Genomic DNA, 20,943 nt, shown 5'->3' with positions numbered 1-20,943 from the left:
GAGAGTGAGTGTGTGTAAGAGAGAGTGAGTGAGTGTGTGTAAGAGAGAGTGAGTGTGTGTAAGAGAGAGTGAGTGTGTGTAAGAGAGAGTGAGTGTGTGTAAGAGAGAGTGAGTGTGTGTGTAAGAGAGAGTGAGTGTGTGTGTGTAAGAGAGAGTGAGTGTGTGTGTGTAAGAGAGAGTGAGTGTGTGTGTGTAAGAGAGAGTGAGTGTGTGTGTGTAAGAGAGAGTGAGTGTGTGTGTGTGTGTAAGAGAGAGAGTGTGTAAGAGAGAGTGAGTGTGTAAGAGAGAGTGAGTGTGTAAGAGAGAGTGAGTGTGTGTGTAAGAGAGAGTGAGTGTGTGTGTAAGAGAGTGAGTGTGTGTGTGTAAGAGAGTGAGTGTGTGTGTGTAAGAGAGTGAGTGTGTGTGTGTGTAAGAGAGTGAGTGTGTGTGTGTGTAAGAGAGTGAGTGTGTGTGTGTAAGAGAGTGAGTGTGTGTGTGTAAGAGAGTGAGAGTGTGTGTGTAAGAGAGTGAGTGTGTGTGTAAGAGAGTGAGTGTGTGTGTAAGAGAGTGAGTGTGTGTGTAAGAGAGTGAGAGAGAGAATATGTGTGCGCATTACCAAGTAAAAAACTTAAATACTTGGAATTTTAAAAACGTATGAAATGCTTTTATACTAGAATATATATACATATAAATGCAAACAGAGGAAAATTTTAAATCAAATCAATATTTAGTGCGACTACCCTTTGGCTTCAAACCAGCATTAATTTATATACTGTGTACACTTGCACAATGTCAGGGATTTGGTAGGATTAGGGTCAGGTGTACGATTAATCTATTATACTACGCAGGTGCTAATGATCATCAATTTCATATGTAGGTTGAAATAGTCATTAAAAGAAGTTCACCTTTCATAACATGTTACACCCATATTTAGGGTGTAACATATTATGAAAGGAATGGCCCCCGCTCCTCCGCTTTGACAGCACCACCTGCCCGGCCACGTCACGCATTCACAGTCCTCTGTGAATGGAAACTACAAGTCCTTGTAGTTCTCAAACTACTACAGCGCTGTTGGTAGTTCATTGATTCTTCCTGTGTGTTGGCTTGCTCGTATGAGGTACGTGCAGGCAGATACACTGACAGGTCTGCAAAAGACCTGCATGGCACCAACAATATACTGATCGCTGGTGCGATGCTTTACAGGCTCCTGTGCATTTATTATTTTTTGTCAAAAGGTGAACTTATCCTTTAACAGAAACAGCTTTGTGGGAGGCTTAAAACTGGGTAAGGAACAGCCAAGCTCTGCTACTAAGGTGAGGTTGTGGATGACAGTTTCTTGTCGCAGGTCATAAACCATGTCCAGCAGTTCTATCAGCACAGAACTGGTGAAAACAGCGGGACCCAGGTACACCTGTCTACTGTCTAGAGAAGTCTAGCCAAAAGTGGTCTTCATGAAATTTTGGCCAAAAAGCCATACCTCAGATGTGGAAACAAAGCTAAGGGACTCAACTATGCACAAAAACACAGGGACTGGGGTGCAGAAAAATGGCAGCAGGTGCTCTGGACTGAGTAGTCAAAATTTGAAATATATGGCTGTAGCAGGAGGGTAGTTCACCAAAGGGCAGGAGAGCGTTACAATAATGAGTGTTTGCAGGCAACAGTGAAGCCTGGTGAAAGTTCCTTGCAAGTTTGGGGCTGCATTTCTGCAAATGGAGTTAGAGATTGTCAGGATCAATGGTGTCTTCGCTGCTGGGAAGTAAGGGCAGATACTTATCCATCATGCCATATGATCAGGGAGGCGTGTGATTGGCCCCAAATGTATTCTGCAGCAGGACATTGACCTCAAATATACAGTCAATGTCATTAAGACCTATCTTCAGGGTAAAGAGCAAGGAGTCCTAAAAGTGATGGTTTGGCCCCCACAGAGCCCTGATAAACAGAGTCTGGGGTTGATTTACTAAAGCTGGAGAGTGCAAGGTCAGGCTCACTTCTGCAAAGAAACCAATCAGCTTCCAAGTTTTATTGCCAAAGTTTAATTGAACAAGCTGAGGTTAGAAGTTGATTGGCTAAGCTGCACCCAGATTCTGAGTGCGCCAGCATTAGTAAATCTACCCCTCTGTCTGTGATTACATGAAGAGAGAGAAGGATTTGAGGCAGCCTACAACCACAGAAAAATTGTAGTTAGTTCTCCAAGATGTTTGGAGCAACCTACCTGCTGAGTTCCTTCAAAAACTATGTGTAAGTGTAACTAGAAGAATATATGCTGGTTAGAAGCTAAAAGGGTAGTCGCACCAAATATTAATTTGATTTAGATTTCACTTCTGTTCATTTACTTTCCACTTTCTTAAATTGATAAAAATAAACTTAACGCTTCTATTTGTGAATGCATCCCTAATTTAATTTTTTCCCACACCTGCCTAAAATGTTTGCACAGGACATATATATATATATATATATATATATACACACACACACACACACACACACACATATACACACACTCATATATATTCAATAGTACTGTAGGGTAAGGCTTGAAACGGCAAAAATGCTTTATTTAGGCATGAAGGCTGATGACTGTACTGAAGGGAGAGAACATCTTAGGAGGTATATAGGTCTACTTACATTGGTCCAGCTGGTTCATCATCTGAAGCACCCAAGTGATCATAAAAGAAATAAGAAGGGAACAAAATTAAAGTCAAAGAGCAGTTAACAGCAGACCTACATAGTACTCATAACTATAGTGACTGCAGCTCACTGTTTGGATGCATCAGTCACTTGAGGCAACTTGCTTATCTTGTTACTAAATGGTTGGTTATGTTCTTTAAAATGAAGCATAAGTTTGATATCAGCCATGAAGGACTGCAACTGTAGTGGACAGATTGTGGAGATTTCATTGAAACCATCTTGTCCCCTAGTTCCAGTGGTTCACTCAGAGGACTAATGACATGACAAACCCAACATTTCAGTTGTAAAATCCTGCTGGTTGTTTTCTTATAGAGGGGTAATGGGTAGATTAGTGATGACAGCAGAAGATGTCTTCCTTCACCAAAACTCTACACTGTACATTATCTAGATTCTAAACTATTACCAGAAGTTTGATTTCTTCCTAACACAATCATGGACTGAGCAAATACAAAAAAGCATGAACATCCTCTTCCCCTGCCAGACTTCAGCTACAAGGTCACATAGAGCTTTACTATGTGCAGTGGCCAAATTGACTGCATCCATATCTTTCTAGAATACTGACAACATATTTATTTGTTTTTAATTCCTTAAAGAGGTAATGCCTACAAACAGGTGTGACAAATTGAGGGATTTTCACTGAAGTCTTGAAGAAAAATTTGCAGCAGGATTCCACAAGGAGACTAGTGCACATGAAGCAAAAAGATGGAGAAAAGTTACAGTCTTTGAAACGTGTGTTGGCACCTGCATGACCACAATCGGGGAGTAATATGATCATATGATCCCCATTACTTCCTCTCTACCTGCTGGCAGCGCATGAACAAAGTCAACAGGTAGCCATAAAATAATATCTCTGGGGAAAATAAATACAAAAAGAGAAAAAACAAAGCAAGAGAAGAAATAAAAGGAAAAACAAACTGTGCACAAACAGTCAACAAGCCTTTGTTCACAGACATCTGGTAAACTGGCAAAATGCATTTTGAAATGGGACAGATAAGTCAGACTGGGGAGCGTGCTAGATTAATGTACAGGAGCGCTACATTTACACAGAGGGCCTGAGAGACACAGCAACCGATTCCCTAGACAGACACACGCACGCACAAATGCAAAACCAAACCATTCACTGGCAGGAAAACATGTTTCCCAGTAGGATTGAAAAGGGTAAAAAGTTGACATATACAGGTAAAACTCAAAATTAGAAATCAAAAACTTAATTTCAGAAACTCCGTTCAAAAAATGAAACTCATTTTATATGAATGCGTCACACACTGAGCGATATATTTCAAGCATTTTTCTTGAAAATTTTCACGATTATGGCTTACAGCTAATGAAAACCCAAAATTCAGTAACTCAGAAAATTAGATTACATAAGACCGATTTAAAAAAAAGATTTTTATTACAGAAATGTTGGCTTACTGAAAAGTATGTTCATGTACAGTTTAGTATGCACTCAAAACTTGGTCGGGCTCATTTTGCATGAATTACTGCATCAATGCGTGGCATGGAGGCGATCAGCCTGTGGCACTGCTGAGGTGTCATAGAAGCCCAGGTTGCTTTGATAGCAGCTTTCAGCTAGTCTGCATTCTTGGATCCGGTGTCTGATCTTCATCTTGACAATACCCCACAGATTCTGTATGGGGTTTAGGTCAGACGAGTTTTCTGGTCAATCAAGCATAGTGATAGCATGATCATTAAACCAGGTAATGGTACTTTTGGCAGTGTGGGCAGGTGCCAACTACTGCTGGAAAATTAAATCCGCATCTTCATAAAGCTGGTCAGCAGAGGGAAGCAGGAAGTGCTCTAGAATTTCCTGGTAGAGGACTGCTCTGACTTTGGACTTGATAAAACACAGTGGACTAACACCAGCAGATGACATGGCTCCCCAAATCATCACTGACTGGAAACTTCACACTGGACCTCACGCAACTTGCATTCTGTGCCTCTCCACTCTTCCTCCAGACTCTGGGACCTTGATTTCCAAATGAAATGCAAAATTTTCCACAGTCTGTGATGATTTGGGGAGCCATATCATCTGCTGGTGCTTCCCTCTGCTGACCAGCCTTATAGAGATGCGGATTTCATTTTCCAGCAGGACTTGGCACCTGCCTACACTGCCAAAAGTACCAATACCTGGTTTAATGATCATGGTATCACTGTGCTTGATTGGCCAGCAAACTCGCCTGACCTAAACCCCATAGAGAATCTGTGGGGTATTGTCAAGAGGAAGATAAGCGACACCACACCCAACAATGCAGACAAGCTAAAACCACTATCAAAGCAACCTGGGCTTCCATAACACCTCAGCAGTACCACAGGCTGATCGCCTCCATGCTGTAAACCATAATCATCAAAATGAAAAGAAAGAAATGCTTGAAATATATCACTCTGTGTGTAACGTATCTATATAAAATATATGAGTTTCACTTTTTAAATTGAATTACTGAAATAAATGAACTTTTTGATAATACTCCACTTTTACGAGATGCACCTGTATATGCCACAGTAGCTTGTCAGTGGTACTGTATCGTTTACCAATGTATATAAGTGAGTCTTGTGTGTTAGCACCTCATCTAATACTATATAAAGTCAAAAGCATTCTCTGGCTCCATCTAGTGCCCACACACTGACTTGGCTCCGGTTTACAGGAATGTTGGGGGGGGGGGGGGCGGGGGGATGGGCGCAGAGGAAACAAACAGTCCTATTTATCACATACTACAAAATAAAAATAACCCTAAATCTTTAACTTTCTTGTGCATAAAGCAAAATATGTAAAATAGTTTTTTAAATAGTTGTGAAAAGGCTCCATACCATACACAATGGCTCTCTAAAATATATACAGTGGGCAAAACATTAACTACTAGACTTTCTCTCTTTTTTTTTTTTTTTTTACAGGCCCATATTCAGTGCATTTTTAGACAAAGGAAATAAAGCTACAGGCTGCTTAATGCAGGCACTTAAACCTCAAGAGCAAGCCCTATGAGCAAGGATTTTATCATACATACCCCCCAGGGATGTACAAGTGTGGCTGAAAATATGCTTTCGGTTATCCTATGATTTTGAATACAATTGTCCTTTTAGATAGCTGTTGCTATGAACTGCAAAGGGTGCTTAATATGTGGCATCTGACTGCCTAACCTACATGGCTCTGCCCAATTTATAAAGGATACACTGAACTGAAAATCAGAACCATTGTTGGTCAACTTGGCAAAGAACAGGAAACAAGCAACTTCTATTTCTATCAGATCTGAGGAGGAGTTTCTCAACAGCTCCTTCTGCAGTTATGCTTTTAGAAATGTCATCATGGGGTAACAAAAGTATTACAAATTATTAATTACAGAAAAGAATCTTATTTTTTAGAAAGTTTTTCCTTTATTTTCACCTGGTGATCCAGCAAGTCTGTTTTCAAACAGAACAAGCTGTGTTGAGACAAACCATTTAACACTGACAGGGGTGCTCACAATGGCCAGCTTTTATTTACGCAAGACCTTTAAAAAAAATGTAACTAACTTTGTTAGTCAAGTCCATCTAATCTTCCCTCCCCCCAGATTAAGAATGTTACTGTCCAAAAGGTATGTCTATTGCTCCTTCACCCAGAGCGAAGGCACTAATACAGGAGGCGTGTTACTTGCTGAATCACCAGGTGAAAACAGAGGGAAAAGTCCCAAAAAAAAGAAAACAAATGCAGCCACCACATCTAAGGATTGGTAACCTGCAATACGTTGCATTTCTGGTTTTGGGTTTAATACTGCTTTAAACTGGCAATCCTAGGAAGGTGAAAATATCTGTCAAAAGATGTACAGCTGGGTTCTGTGGTTTCTGCACTAGCTTTTTTATTGACCCAGTACCATAACAGGCCAAGAACCCACTTAAGGCTAGGACACAGGTAGGGGCAGGCTGTGAGTAAGGGAGATTACAAAAAAAAACCCTGCTTTTTTTGTTTTTATTAAAACATAGCGAAGGATAAACAAACAAGAAAACCAAAGAAACTGAAAATTAGTTGTGAAAGTGGATGAGGGAAACTCCAAGTGTTAACATCATGGGCTTGAGCAATCCCAACAACGGAAGCGAGATTAAACAAACTGGAAAAGCATGCAAAACTCGCACTTACCACCATAATATTTAAGGTTTGATGCAATTGAAGGGGGGGAAAAAAAAAGTCACAGTAACCGACAAGAATCATTAGAGAAGCTGCCTCCCTGGATTCCCCCTCCCAACCAACAAAGTAAAGAAAACTTAAGAAAAAACACTTTGGGAGTAAAGAAATGGAGTGAGTGATCCAATCTGTGTTGCTGAGAAAGGAGGCAAGCAAAATGTGAAGCGGATACAAAGCAATGGTGAAAGGAAGAGCAAGTTTATTCAGGCAGTGCCCAGGTAAACCAGCAGGATACACTGAACTGCCAATAAAAGGGAACCCTTTTCAAATGGCAGACAAAGCTGCAGTGCATCATGCTGGAAAACTATGCTTGAAGGGAGAATCCTAGCACACACACCCATGCACACACACCATGTATTTCCATGTAAAAAATTGATTTCAGGCCTCTGGTTAATGATCAACACAAATTACTAGTCCAGAGGGGAAAACAGAATGAAATTATACAGCTTCAAATTCCACCCAAACAGTTCACACTAGTTCTACTGAGCTATACCTCTCACAATAGGTCTGTTGCTGTACAGAAATGGGAAAAGTATGCCCAGTCTAGGCCAATACAGCCAGCTTAGTAGTTTGTACAATTGCCGAGATGGAAATGAAGGCAGTTTGGTTAAAAGTGAAATGTTGAACTCTTTGACTCAATAGGTCAGTTCCCTTTGAATACACCGTCTTACCGAGCAGGCCAGTTACCAGCACCCACCAGAAATGTAGAAATAAGCAGAACTTCAACATTTTCCTGCAGCTGCCTACTTTGCCACAGAGGTGCATAGCTTACTGCATCCATATAACTAGTTCGCTGAAGCTGAAAGTAATGGCAAACTTTCAAAAATAAAGAATCTGTAGCTAAGCAGAATCTGAAGCTAAGTCAACTTAAAAACTATGCAAAAATGCATGGGTATATAAACAGATTATGTGAAGGGAAAGCTGAGCCAGAGAGAACACACCTCAGTTCATGCTCGAGTATGAAAAGCACTGCTGAATTTCTAGACAAAGGGTGGGGGGAGGGAGCAAACTAATCTCATTATCAAAGCAATGCTAATATTTACATTTTTGCCAAACCCTGCCTTTAAGCTTTGACTAGAAAAACAAGACAAACAAAAACCTTATATGATGTAGGTAAAAAGCTTTGTGAAAAGCTCTTAGCAAACTTTGATATTGGCAGAGGGAATACTATTCTACCCCTTCAAGTTGCCATATGACCATGCAGTCATTTCAACAGTGTGTTTCATGCCCACAGCAAGCTGGCACCAGGGCTCAGATATAATACAAACCTCAGGACAAAGAAAACATGACAGTAGGGTGTTCCTGCAGAAAAGCATTACTTAAAAGCATATAGGACACAAACTTACCAGATATACCACGTAAAGGGAAGAAATGTGTGAGTGACATTGTTAATTGCAACAATTCTTGCAACAATTCTTTTGAAATGATATACTGTTAATATGGTTCAAATAGGCCAAGTGATAAACCTAAACAGAGGTATGCTACTAATAAGCAGGAGTGTTGCTCAAATAAAGCGGTTCTGGATTTTTAAACCTGTTCTACACGGGATACATGTGACTTCTTTAGGTCCCTTTCACACGGGCGCCTCTGTGGAGCAGAATCCGCTTGCTCAGGGGGATCTCTCCACTGATCCGGCGGATGACCGGTCTGTGTCCGCTCCATTATGCAGAGCAGACACTGTCCCATTCTACTTTATGGGGCAATCGGATGGAAACAAACCGCCTGTCTGTTTCTATTCGATCCGATTCATCAGCCACATGGGGAACAGGACCGCCATGGAATCAGGTGGTGGTGGGTGGGGACATGTATCCTCTGACATACACCGCAACAAAGAAGAGACTGGAGGGTCAGATCAGGTTCACCTGAAAAACTGACAGGTGGATCTGATCAGACAGCCCACATGAAAGGAGCCTTAGGCAACGCCTAGACTATTCTCCTTCCAGGTACATGTATCTGTGAAGGTAACACTTATTGTAGCACATGCTGTCAAGGAAGCATAGCTGGGGACTGCTTATGATGTTGGTATCCATGGATGTATGCACAAATCTTGATAGCAACAAATTGTTTTAGACTTCTAAAGCCTACCATACCTTTCTTTTTGGAAGATAAATGCAGTGTTTATAAGACAATGCAAAGACATTCAGGTTGCACTAAAGAGCAATACTTGAACTGGCATTAAAGTTATTGATGACACTACACACATACTGCACTACAATTGTAGAAGTCTTATGTTTGGTTCATATGTTAATATGCAACAGTATATTCTAGTTAAACTGTGCAGCAACACATCAAATACATTATGGCAGAGATGGCTAGGATATTTCCTTTTAACTGAAGGTCTTACCGACCCCTGTATCTGGTTGAAGGGGATGCCAAACCAAATCATTGCAAAATTATATTTTCATGTTTGTTTAGTTATTAATAGGGCAGCTATTTTTATTTATCCAACACTGTTCTTTAACCACTTAAGGACCAGCCGCCGCAGTTGTACTGCGGCAGGTTGGCTCTCCTGGGCAAATCACCACACCTGTACGTTGGCCACATTAAGACCACTAGGGGGCGTGCGCAACGCCGCAGCCGATGTGTGTGGCTGACGGCCGTGATGTGGGCCTGCCACCCGCGATTGTTCCGGAGAGAGAACGGGGAACTGTTAAAGCGGGGGTTCCAGCCAAAAGTGGAACTTCCGCTCATTGTACCCTTTCCCCCCCCTCCGGTGTAACATTTGGCGCCTTGGGGACAGGTATCCTGTCCCCACTTCCGAGAGCCTCAGCCGCGAATATATGTGCCACCGCTCAGGCTCCCTTCTCCTTCCCCAACTGCCGGACCAGTAGAAGAGAGAAGTGGAGCTTTGCACATGCGCAGTAGGGTTCCCAGCGTGAAGCCATAAGGCTACACTGCTGGGTTCCCTTATTTGCAATGAAGGCGGCAGCACCCAACAGCTGATGGAAACATCAGCTGCGGTGCCGACATCGCTAAACCCCAGGACAGGTAAGTGTCCGATTATTAAAAGTCAGCAGCTGCAGTATGTGCAGCTGCTGGCTTTTAATTTTTGCAGCGGTGGGTGGACCTCCACTTTAAGGTAAACAGACAGATCTCTGTTCTGTCAGAGAAGGAGAGACAGATCTGCTGTTCCTAATGATCAGGAACAGCGATCTGTCTCCTCCAGTCACTACACTCCCCCCCAGTTAGAAACACCTCCCTAAGGAACACTTAAGGCCTCATGTACATTGCTGCTGGTAAACGGACGTTTAGGAGCAGTTGGGCATTTTTTTTGTTCATACAACACGGGACACAGAGGCTTGGTAATTACTTAGTAGGCTTTGGGGTTAGATAGTACCTTCAGGTGATTGGACACTGGTAACCCTAATTACAAGGAGAGTTCCTCCCCTATATAACCCCTCCCATGGAGAGTACCTCCATTTTTTCAGTGTCCAAGGTGGTTGGTCACATTGAAGATGTGCTAAGAAGAAAGCTCTGTTTGATTGTCTCTGCGAGGACCTAGGACCTTTACAACCAGATCCATACCGCAGGCCAATACTAAAATGCCTAAGATGGATGGTACCCGGGCCTCGTGATAAGAAGAAACAAGGTTTTGCCTGTAATGTCTCTCCTTTGAGGTCTGGGCTCTGGGATCCAGGCTTTAGTGTACTAATACAACAGTGGCACTAAAAGTTTCTGGCAGTCTTCTACAGGTCCAGGGAAGAGGTTCCTGTGAGTAGGAACCCAGAACCCTGAAGGTTGGCACAGTGCTACCCGGCGTGATGGGTGAGGGCTGGAATCAATCTGTTCTCAGCAGTCCCTGTGGCGGGGATAAGGTAAGTGAAGACAATCCTAAAGTGTATACATTATGGATTATCTTCTGTGAGTAGTTTGTATGTCTTACCTGGTTTCCGCCACCAGAGGGCGTAAGAGACATACCTGGTGTATACTTGCATGCCTTCCAGGATACACGCTCAGTGAAGCTGGTCTGTAAAGACGCTCACCTCCTCCGCTGCAGACTCTGCCACAAACTGAAAGGGAGGGTCCCACGCAGTCCTCAGGGGGTCTCCTTTCTCCGCCCTGGCCCCGGCTGCCATGATGGTCCTACGCGGGCACACTTTTACGGCAGGGTTGGGAGGAAGGGTGTGGTTGCGGCGCCGTGCACATGTGACGTGCACGGCACGCCAGTGCGCAGGCGCAAAGTGACCGTTTTTTAAAGCCCAAGGCGCCAGAGCTCCTGTAAGCGGTAGGACACAGAGCTGTGGGCAGTAAGTATCTCAGTGGATCGGATCCTGGCAAACCTAAGACACCTGCTCGGCATCAGGTTGTGCAGTTTGTAGCTAATGTTTATATTGTAAGACTATAGCACAACAGTGATTGCACTTTACACTAGTACCTCTGCTTTGCAGCTTAGGACTAATGTCTCCTCGTAAGAGGGCTTCAGGGGGAGGAAAAAGAGGCACCAGAAAATCACCGCCTACATCTAGGGGTTCTGGACATGTCTGCAGGATACCATCCCCCCTACAAGACTGGAGGCAGCCTCGCAGGATGAGTCTGTACCCCTGTCAGGTTTTGCAGCCTCTCCCAACTGTTTCCTCCCTGGGGTCGCAGAAATCCCCACAGGCCGTGTACGCCTTCCCAACTCATCCTTTACCCAGATAAACTATTTTCTCCTCCTAAAAGGTTTTCTATGCTTTATCCGGTGGAGGAAAGTTTCACCAAGAAATGGGGAGTCCCAGCCATAGATGCGGCTGTTTCTTGTGTGAATAAGAGCCTGACCTGTCCTGTGGACAATGCTCAAGGGTGTAAGGATCCATCCAACTGACAAAAAGCTGGAAACTGTATTTAAAGCCTCTTTTTCTGTGGCAGGCGCTGTAGTCCAGCCTACGGTCGCAGCAATTGGCATGTGCCAGTTCCTCAAGAAACTAATGAAGCAAGTGCTTAGCCTCCTTTCCTCTGAGGAGGCCGAGGCTTATGCAGACCTTCCTAAAGCCTTGTGCTTTATGGTTGATGCCATTATGGATTTTGCTCAGCAAGCATCTCGCCTCACTCTCCACATGCGCAGGTCCCTTTGGCTTAAATATTTTTTGCATGAAGCTGCCCAATGTTTAACTGTGTTCCCATTTCGTGGAGAACGCCTGTTCGGGGATGATCTGGACAAATATATCCAGAAGATTACCAGGGGTAAAACCACGTTTTTACCGGTCAAAAGGAAGAGTAAACGTCCTTCATTTATACTCTCTGACCCCAGCCCCTGGAGCCTCATCTTTCCAGGCAGTGGCGACGGCCTCCCCAAATACTAGGGGAAAGGTCCAAAGTCAAGCCCAAGGGCAAAAGAAACCTTGGGGTCCAAGATCTGGTAAACAGAACCCCAAAGCCTCCCTATGAAGGGGCGCCCCCGCTCGGCCAAGTGGGGGGGGGGTTATGGCTGCTGCAGTTTGCAGGCACCTGGCGGTAAGAGATTCAGGACAGATGGGTAGTCTCCACGGTCTCTCTGGGCTACAAGCTAGAGTTCCGGGAGCTTCGGCCATCTCGTTTTCTAAGGTCAGGAGTCTCCAGGGATCCAGAGAAAAGAAGGCCCTTACTTCTGGCCTTAGAACGTCTGTTATTCCAAGAGGTAATTATAGAGGTGGCCCCGGAAGAGCAGGGCTCAGGGTTCTACTCAAACCTCTTTACGGTTCCAAAACCGAAACGGAGATGTCAGACCTATTCTGGATCTAAAAGACCTGAATCAATTTCTAGATATTCGTCCTTTCCGCATGGAGTCTATCCGCTCAGTAGTCTCCACCCTTCAGGGGGGAGAATTCCTGGCATCAAAGATGCCAATATTTCCCGCTCACCAAAGATTCCTAAGGTTTGCAGTGGATAGGCGCCACTTTCAATTTGCGGCCCTTCCTTTTGGTCTTGCTATCGCTCGAGTGTTCACAAAAGTTCTAGCCCTGCCTCTGGCAAATCTAAGGGCTCAGGGCATAACTGACAGCTTATCTGGACGATTTGCTACTCCTAGAACAGTCCATGGCACGCCTATGCCACAATGAGCTCTGCACAGTAAAGTACTTAGAGTAGCTAGGCTGGGTCCTCATTCTAGATAAATCCTCCTTGCAGATCCAAAAAAGGCTGTAGTATTTGGGCATGGTCATAGACAGTCCAAAGCAGTGTTCTTACCCAGATGAAAAGCCAGGGCCAAAAAAGATTTGGTCCGGGTAGTCTCAGCAAGGAGAAATCCCTCCATCCGACTATGTATGAGACTATTGGGGAAAATGGTCGCCTCTTCGAGGCTGTCCCTTATGCCCAGTTTCACTCGAGGCCTTTACAAAGCAGCATTCTCTCTGCCTGGAACAAAAGGGTTCAAGCCTTGGATCTTCCAATGTGCCTATCCCCAGGGGTGTGTCAGAGCCCCAGTTGGTGGTTACTGAGCAAGAATCTTCTAAAAGGAAAGTGCTTTGTCCCAGTTACTTGGAAACTCGTAACCACAGAAGCCAGCCTAATAGGCTGGGGAGCAGTTCTGGAAGCTTCCACCCAGGGAAGATGGTCCAGAGCCGAAAGGCTCTTGCCCATCAACAATCTGGAAATTCGGGCAATTCATCTAGCCCTCAAGGTCTGGACTTTCAGACTATAGGGTCATCCTGTCCGGATACAGTCCAACAACGCCACGGCTGTGACTTACAGTATATCAATCACCAAGGAGGCACCAGGAGCCTGGCTGCCCAAAAGGAGGTGAATCACATTTTTTTTTTGGGCAGAAAGGCATATTCCTTACCTGTCTGCAGTCTTTGTTCCAGGGGTAGAAAATTGGCAGGCGGATTTTCTAAGCCGCCAGCAGCTGTGTCCAGGAGAATGGTCTCTACACCACACACATATATGCTCTACACATATTTCAGACCATATGTCAAAATTGGGGTACCCCGGATGTAGACCTGTTTGCGTCCAGGTTCAACAAAAAACTGGACAGCTTTGTGCCAAGAACAAAGGATCTGCTAGCACAAGGGTCAGATGCCTTAACAATTCCATGGGATCGGTACTCTCTGATCTATGCCTTTCCTCCAATTCCGCTTCTTCCGCGGTTCCTTTGGAGGGTTAAAAGGGAAGTCGGAAGTCGGTCATTCTGGTGGCCCCGACTTGGCCCAGACAACCTTGGTATGCAGAGATCGTAAAGATGGCAGTGGGAAGACTTTGGGTTCTTCTGCTGCATACAGATCTACTCTCACAAGGTCTAATATTCCATTCTTCTTTACGAAGTCTGAATTTGGCAGTTTGGCTGCTGAGACCCACATTCTGAAAAGCCGTGGGTTCTCGGAATCAGTCCTTTTCACTGTGGTTAATGCTAGGAAGCCGGCCTCCAGGCTCATCTACTACAGAATCTGGAAGGCATATGTTTCCTGGTGTGAACCCAGGGGGTGGCATCCTAGAGAGTATGCCATTAGCAGGATTCTTGCTTTCTTCAATTAGGCATTAAAATGAGGCTGGCTTTGAGCACTATTAAGGTCCAGATCTCGGCCTTATCAGTATTCTTTCAAAGGCCACTTGCCTCACATTCCCTTGTCCGGGCCTTTGTTCAGGGGGTACTGCGCTTGAATCCGCCAGTCAAACCTCCTGTGTGCCCATGGGATCTGAATTTGGTTTTGCAAGAACAACCCTTTGAACCATTGCATCATGCTTCTTTAGTTCTTCTGACAAAGAAACTAGTCTTTTTGGTAGCCATTTCCTCGGCTAGAAGGGTATCAGAATTAGCAGCTTTTTCTTGTAAAGAGCCATATTTGATTATTCACAACGACAGGGTGGTGTTACGTCCTTACCCGACTTTTTCTACCTAATGTGGTTTCAGGATTCCATCTGAATCAAGATGTGGTCCTATCATCCTTTTTTCCAGATCCGCAATCCGCGGAAGAGGAGTTGTGTTAAGAGCAGTCAGTATCTGCAGGCAACCGCTCAGATACGAAAGACTGATTGTCTGTTTATTCTGCCAGAAGCCTCCAGAAAGGACCAGGCAGTGTTAAAATCCACTATTTCCAGATTTGGCAAGTTATTCAGGCCTATGGTATAAAGAAGAAGATTCCTCCTTTTCAGGTTAAGGCACACTCAGCTAGCGCTATTAGTGCTTCATGGGCAGTGCATCACCAGGCCTCCATGGCTCAGATCTGCAAGGCTGCAGCTTGGTCTTCAGTCCATACATTCACTAGATTTTATCAGGTGGCTGTGAGAGGGCATGGAGGATACCGCCTTCGGGCGCAGTACGCTGCAGGCAGCAGTATAAATCCTCTTGTTCGTTGGCGGTCTATGTATTTTCTGATCTGTGTCTCCCTCCCCTCAATTTGGCCATTGCTTTAGGACATCCCACTAATTACCAAGCCTCTGTGTCCAGTGATGTATGAACAAGAAAATTGGATTTTTAAATACAGCTTACCCATGAAATCCTTTTCTTGGGAATACATCACGGAACATAAAGCTCCCACCCCTCTTGGGAATTATACGTTGGGGTACTTATTGCTTTGCTACAAAACTGAGGTACTCTCCATATGGGAGGGGTTATATAGGGGAGGAAATCACCTTGTAATTAGGGTTACCAGTGTCCAATCACCTGAAGGTACTATCTAACCCCAAAGCCTACTAAGTAATTACCAAGCCTCTGTGTCCCATGATGTATTCCCAAGAAAAGGATTTTACAGGTAAGCTGTATTTAAAAATACTATTTTTTCAGCTGCCCCTGAACTCTCCTCTGTGTTATCTTATTAGTACATGTACACAGGGTCGTTTATAGTGGTTTCTAGGCAGTTGAGTTTAGAAGCTTTTTTTGGAACGCAGAAAAATAGGTTCAGACGCATTTGAAATGCCAAATGCCTGTAATAGCTTGCAAACGCTGCTAAACGCAATAACTCGTGTTTAACAGCGCTTCGTTTACAGATGTTTTTAATTTTAACAAAAAAACCAAGAAATCGTTTCTAGAAGCAAATGTGGCTAAGCGGCAGTTTTTAGACGCCAGTTTCTAGCTGTCAAGTTAAACCGTTCAGAAGAGGTTGAACAACGTCCCGTGTACATGAAGCCTTACCCCTTGATTGCCCCCTAGTGTTAACACCTTCCCTGCCAGTGACATATATACAGTAATCAGTGGCTGTATACATGTGACTGGTCCCAAAAAAGTGTCCGATCTGTCTGCCGCAATGTCACAGTCCCGCTAAAAATCGCCGATCACCGCCATTACTAGTACAAAAAAAATTTGCGCAAACCAATAAATATATGCTTATTGCGATTTGTATTACCAAACATTTGTAGAAGAATATATATCGGCCCAAATTGATGAAGAAATTTGTTTTTTTAACATCTTTTGGGGAATAATTATTATAGCAAAAAGTAAAAAATATTGTTCTATTTTCTAAATTGTTGGTCTTTTTTGTTTATAGCGTAAAAAAAGGCAGAGGTTATACCAAAAGAAAGTTCTATTTGGGGGGGGGGGGACAAATTTTGTTTGGGTACAACGTCGCAAGACCGCGCAATTGTCAGTTAAATCGATGCAGTGCCGAATCGCAAAAAAATGGCCTAGTCATTAAGGGGGCAAATCCTTCCGGTCCTTAATTGGTAAATTTCATCAGGATTTAAACAATGTATAATATAGCATCGTTTTTTACTGTGAGAGAAAGAAAAATTACTACATTTTGTAATTCAGTCTTCAAAAGTCGAAATTTGCCAACTTCTTTTGGCTGGTGGCACATGTACTACCCAAAGCAATTGCATATGGGGACCAGAAGAGATAAATCTTAGAATGATAAAAGTTAAAATAAATATTTTTATTAGGCTGTTTTTTGATATGCGAGTAAAAGTGATGATGCAGCCTTGGACTGGATGAGAACACAAGTGACTGATGTTATTGTAAGGGGCAGCATATTGAAGCCATCATATATCATCCTTAACACAGCATCCTTTTCTTTTAGTCTTCATAAGCCTCTGCATGGAGGACACAAGTCATAATGGGGTCATCTGCAGACACTTGGCATGGGTCAGGGACAGCTGCACTCCCTGCAGTTACACAAATGTTAAGTATGCACTGAAAATAAATGAATCCTCATCTTTCAATGCATGCTTCTCTGGCTTTAAGACTCCAATACCTCACATTTCATTCAGGTCTATGGGAAATGCCAATACAATGCAACAAGTGTCTATGATATATAGTATAATTAAAAAACACACACTGTGTAGACATCTTAAGCATCATGTAGTCAAACATAATTTTGATGGAGTCTCTACTAAAAGATCAGGCTGGTGCAAGTCAACAATATTTGCAGATGCCTTTCCTTTTTTCTCTCTCTGGTATTCGGATATGCTTTTATTTGTCCAAAACACCTTTCCTATAATGGTAAAAGATTGGATATATATATTACAATTACATTATGCCATTCTTACCATCTGGAACCTCATCTGGTCTTTTGCGCTTCTCATACACAACAATGATAACCGCCAAGATGACAATTTCTGCTACAATGCCAAGGAAGGGCCACAATGGAGCCAGGTGACTGCGCACTCTCAAGATGATGCGGCTTGTGGTGTTGCCAACCGAATTTGAAGCATTACATATGTACACACCAGGGTCCTCGTTGATGTCCAGCTTTACGATTTTCAGCTCAGTAATGTTTTCTTTGCTCGTGATAGTTATACGTCCACTCTCATTATTTAGAGGCTGCAAAATATGAAAACATTTTTATCAGTTACAAGATGTAGTGGGAAGCTAAGATCAAAGTCCACACAAACTCAATCTCTGAACTTTGGGCTGATGCAAGCAGACAAACTTCAGCCTGCTACTTATATCTCACCAAGGCACCAGGATAGCATATAGTTATTGCTCCCCTCTTGTCCTTGGATTGTACACAGTGGGGTTATTTACGAAAGGCAAATCCACTTTGCACTCCAAGTGCACTTGGAAGTGCAGTCGCTGTAAATCTGAGGGATAAGTCTGAAATGAGGGGAAGCTCTGCCGATTTTATCACCCAATCATGTGCAAGCTAAAATGCTATTTTCCTTGCATGTCCCCCTCAGATGTGCAGCGACTGCACTTTCAAGTGCACTTGTAGTGCAAAATGGATTTGCCTTTAGTAAATAATCCCCAGTGTCTAATGCACATCAGCATTAGCAATGCAAATAAAAGAATGGAAGGAAAGGTTCTCAATACCTATGCAGTGTTCAAGTGATTAAGAAAAAAAAAAAAAAAACTGACTTTACAAACATGTTCTATGATTTCCTGCTCTGTGCAATGGTTTTGCATAGAGCAGCCCCGATCCTCCTCTTCTCAGGTCCTCGCCTGCCCTCCTGGCCCCTACCCCTTGTCAAATGCCCCCATAGCAAGCCGCTTGTTATGGGGCCACTTGTGCGTGCTTGCTGCCAAACCAGATGTGTTTCCATAGAAACACAGAGCGTGGCTGGACTTTGCCCCCCGCTGCCTGCTCACCGGGCTGTGATTGACAGCAGCAAGAGCCAATGGCTTCTGCTGCGGTGTCTGAACTGATGAGGAGAGAGAGGGCCTCTGCTCTCGTGCACATTACTGGGTCAAAATCAGGCTCAGGTATGTATTTAGGGGGGTGGAAGCTGTATCATCCCAGTATTGTTTTTAAAACCAATGGTCGGCTTTCTGGTAAAAGGAATCCTAGCGGCTAATTAGCCACTGGATTGCATTTACAAGCAGCGGGAGGGGATGTTCCTTCCACCCTGGCTTTATTGGGCTTGCCTGCAACCAGCCAGCACTTCCGCCAGCTGATCATAGAGGTAATCAGAGACTGGAACAGCTCTGATCGTCCTTATGATATAGGAAACCAGATGTGATGAGCATACATCAACTTTGCGTTTCCCCAGATTTAAACCACGCCATTTTTAAATAGGGCAAAGCATTTAATCACAATCTTGGTGTGATCAAATGCTTTTAAGGGCAGAAGAGACATCTGGGGCCTAAAATACCCCAGATCTTTCCATAAAGAGTACCCGTCACTGCCTATCGCAGGAGATCATTATATATTATTAAAAAAAAAAAATTTAAGCGACAGTGTAATAATAATAAAATAAATAATGCTTGCACGCAAAGAGAAATGCAAGTGTCAGTCCAGAATGTGATCGTCCCACACGTGAGGTATCACCGGGAACGTCAGATCATGGGCAGCAATTCTAGCAGCAGACCTGTGTAAATCTAAAGTGATAACCTGTAAAGGCTTTTAAAAACATCACCTATGGGCAGCACAGTGTTGTAGTGGTTAGAAATTTCACCTAGCAGCAATAGGGTTGCTGGTTCAAATCCCGACCACGACATTATCTGCCTGGAGTTTGCATGTTCTCCCTGTGCCTGCGTGGGTTTCCTCCGGGTACTCCGGTTCCCTCCCACACTCCAAAAACATGCTGGTAGGTTAATTAGATCCTGTCGAAAAAAATTGGCCAAATATGTTGTATGTGTTTGTAAGCATGTCGGGACCCCATGGGGTAAAGGACCGCGCTATACCACAGATGGACACCAGCGGCAAAAAGCGCCCTGAGGCGATTCAGTTCACATAAGTAGCGCTATACAAGTCACTCATTCATTCATGGATAGTTACGCCTTTTGTCGATGTTGCACAGGCGTACGTAATTTAAAGTGTAACATGTTTGGTATTCAATTACTCAGCATAACATCTTTTTTTTTTATTTTACCAAAAATGGGCATTATATTGCATACTAAAATTCTAAAAATATTTTTTCCCCAAAAAATTTGAAAAACTGCTGCGCAAATACTGTGACACAAATTGCAACACCACCATTTTATTCTCTAGGGCCTCTGCTTAAAATAAAAATGGGGATTCCAAGGAATTTTCTAGCAGAAAATACTGATTTGTACATGTAAAGAACAGTGCCATTAAAGTTTTAGAACCACTTTCAGCAAATTGCCAAAATACTTTGTTCAGACTTTAATCTGGCAACCTTAGAATTGACTATACTGTCTAAACTTTAATTTTGGACATTGGAAAGGAGATCTGACAAGCACTGTAACCAAACTTCTAGTTTATTTGCAACTGAAAAAAACCAAACCAAAGTTTGACATTGCTTGCTATTAAAAAAATAGGATTTTTATTACAGCTTACCTGTAAAATCCTTTTCTTGGAGTACATCATGGGAATCAGAGCCTTAAGTAATTACTTAATGGGTTATAGGCTACCTTCAGGTGTTGACACTGATAAACTCAATCAAAGGAAGTTCACTCCCTATATAACTCCTCCTCCTTCCAGGAGCGCATCAGTTTTTGTAGCAAAGCAATATACTTAATCCCAAAAGAGGGGCGGGACCTCTGTGTCCTATGATGTACTCCAAGAAAAGGATTTTACAGGTAAGCTGTAATAAAAATCCTATTTTCTTTATTGTACATAATGGGACAAAGAGCTTTAATTACTTACTTAATGGGACGTCCCATAGCAATGCTACTTGAGGGGAGGGAGAGACAACCCGCGGGGTACCCACAGACTTGAGGATTTATACTGCTGCCTGCAGCACACTGCACCCGAAGGCGATACACTCATACCTCCTTACATCCACCTGATAACATTTTGTGAATGTATGCACTGAAGACCAAGTTGCGGCCTTACAGATCTGAGCCATGGAGGCCCGGTAACGCACTGCCCAAGAAGCACTAACCGACCTGGTAGAGTGCACCTTAACTTGAAAACGGAGGAATCTTACCCCTTAGATCATAAGTTTAAATTATCACTTGTCGAATCCACTTTGCGACAGTGGATTTCGACACTGCCTGTCCTTTCTTAGGACCCTCTGGCAGAATAAATAAGACATCAGTCTTACGAATCTGAGAAGTTGCCTTTCAATATATTTTCACTGCTCTCACCACATCAAGACAATGTAGTGACTTTTCTTCCCTGGAACATGGTTTTGGAAAAAACAATGGCAGGACAGTATCTTGGTTCAGGTGAAACCTGAAACCACTTGATAAAAAAAGTCTGGACGAAGGCGCAACACCACTCTGTCCCCATGACAAATCAAATATGGCTCTTTACAAGAAAGAGCAGCCAATTCCGAAAACCCTCCTTGCTGAGGATATAGCAACCAAAAATACCAAACCAAATACTTCCTTGTCAGAAGGACTAGGGGAATATGTTGTATTGGTTCAAATGGCTGTTTTTTGTAACACAGAAAAA

At 43.3% G+C, this 20,943-nt stretch overlaps 1 protein-coding gene across 2 annotated transcripts in view; it reads right to left on the bottom strand.

The window, feature by feature from the left end:
- The window catches only part of NPTN (neuroplastin), a 110,954-nt gene that overhangs the window by 16,224 nt on the left and 73,787 nt on the right, over positions 1 to 20,943 (bottom strand). For both annotated transcript variants that reach the window (XM_073619081.1, XM_073619082.1), the window contains 2 exons: positions 17,192 to 17,465; positions 2,605 to 2,626 (listed from right to left, as the gene is read on the bottom strand). In XM_073619081.1, coding sequence (XP_073475182.1) covers positions 2,605 to 2,626; positions 17,192 to 17,465 — 296 coding nt within the window. The remainder of the gene's footprint in view (positions 1 to 2,604; positions 2,627 to 17,191; positions 17,466 to 20,943) is intronic.

Source organism: Aquarana catesbeiana, linkage group LG03 (assembly GCF_042186555.1).
Source record: "Aquarana catesbeiana isolate 2022-GZ linkage group LG03, ASM4218655v1, whole genome shotgun sequence".
In the NCBI taxonomy this organism is placed as follows: domain Eukaryota; kingdom Metazoa; phylum Chordata; class Amphibia; order Anura; family Ranidae; genus Aquarana; species Aquarana catesbeiana.
Note: the sequence above shows the minus strand (reverse complement) of the source record. Positions and strands in the feature narration are given on the sequence as shown.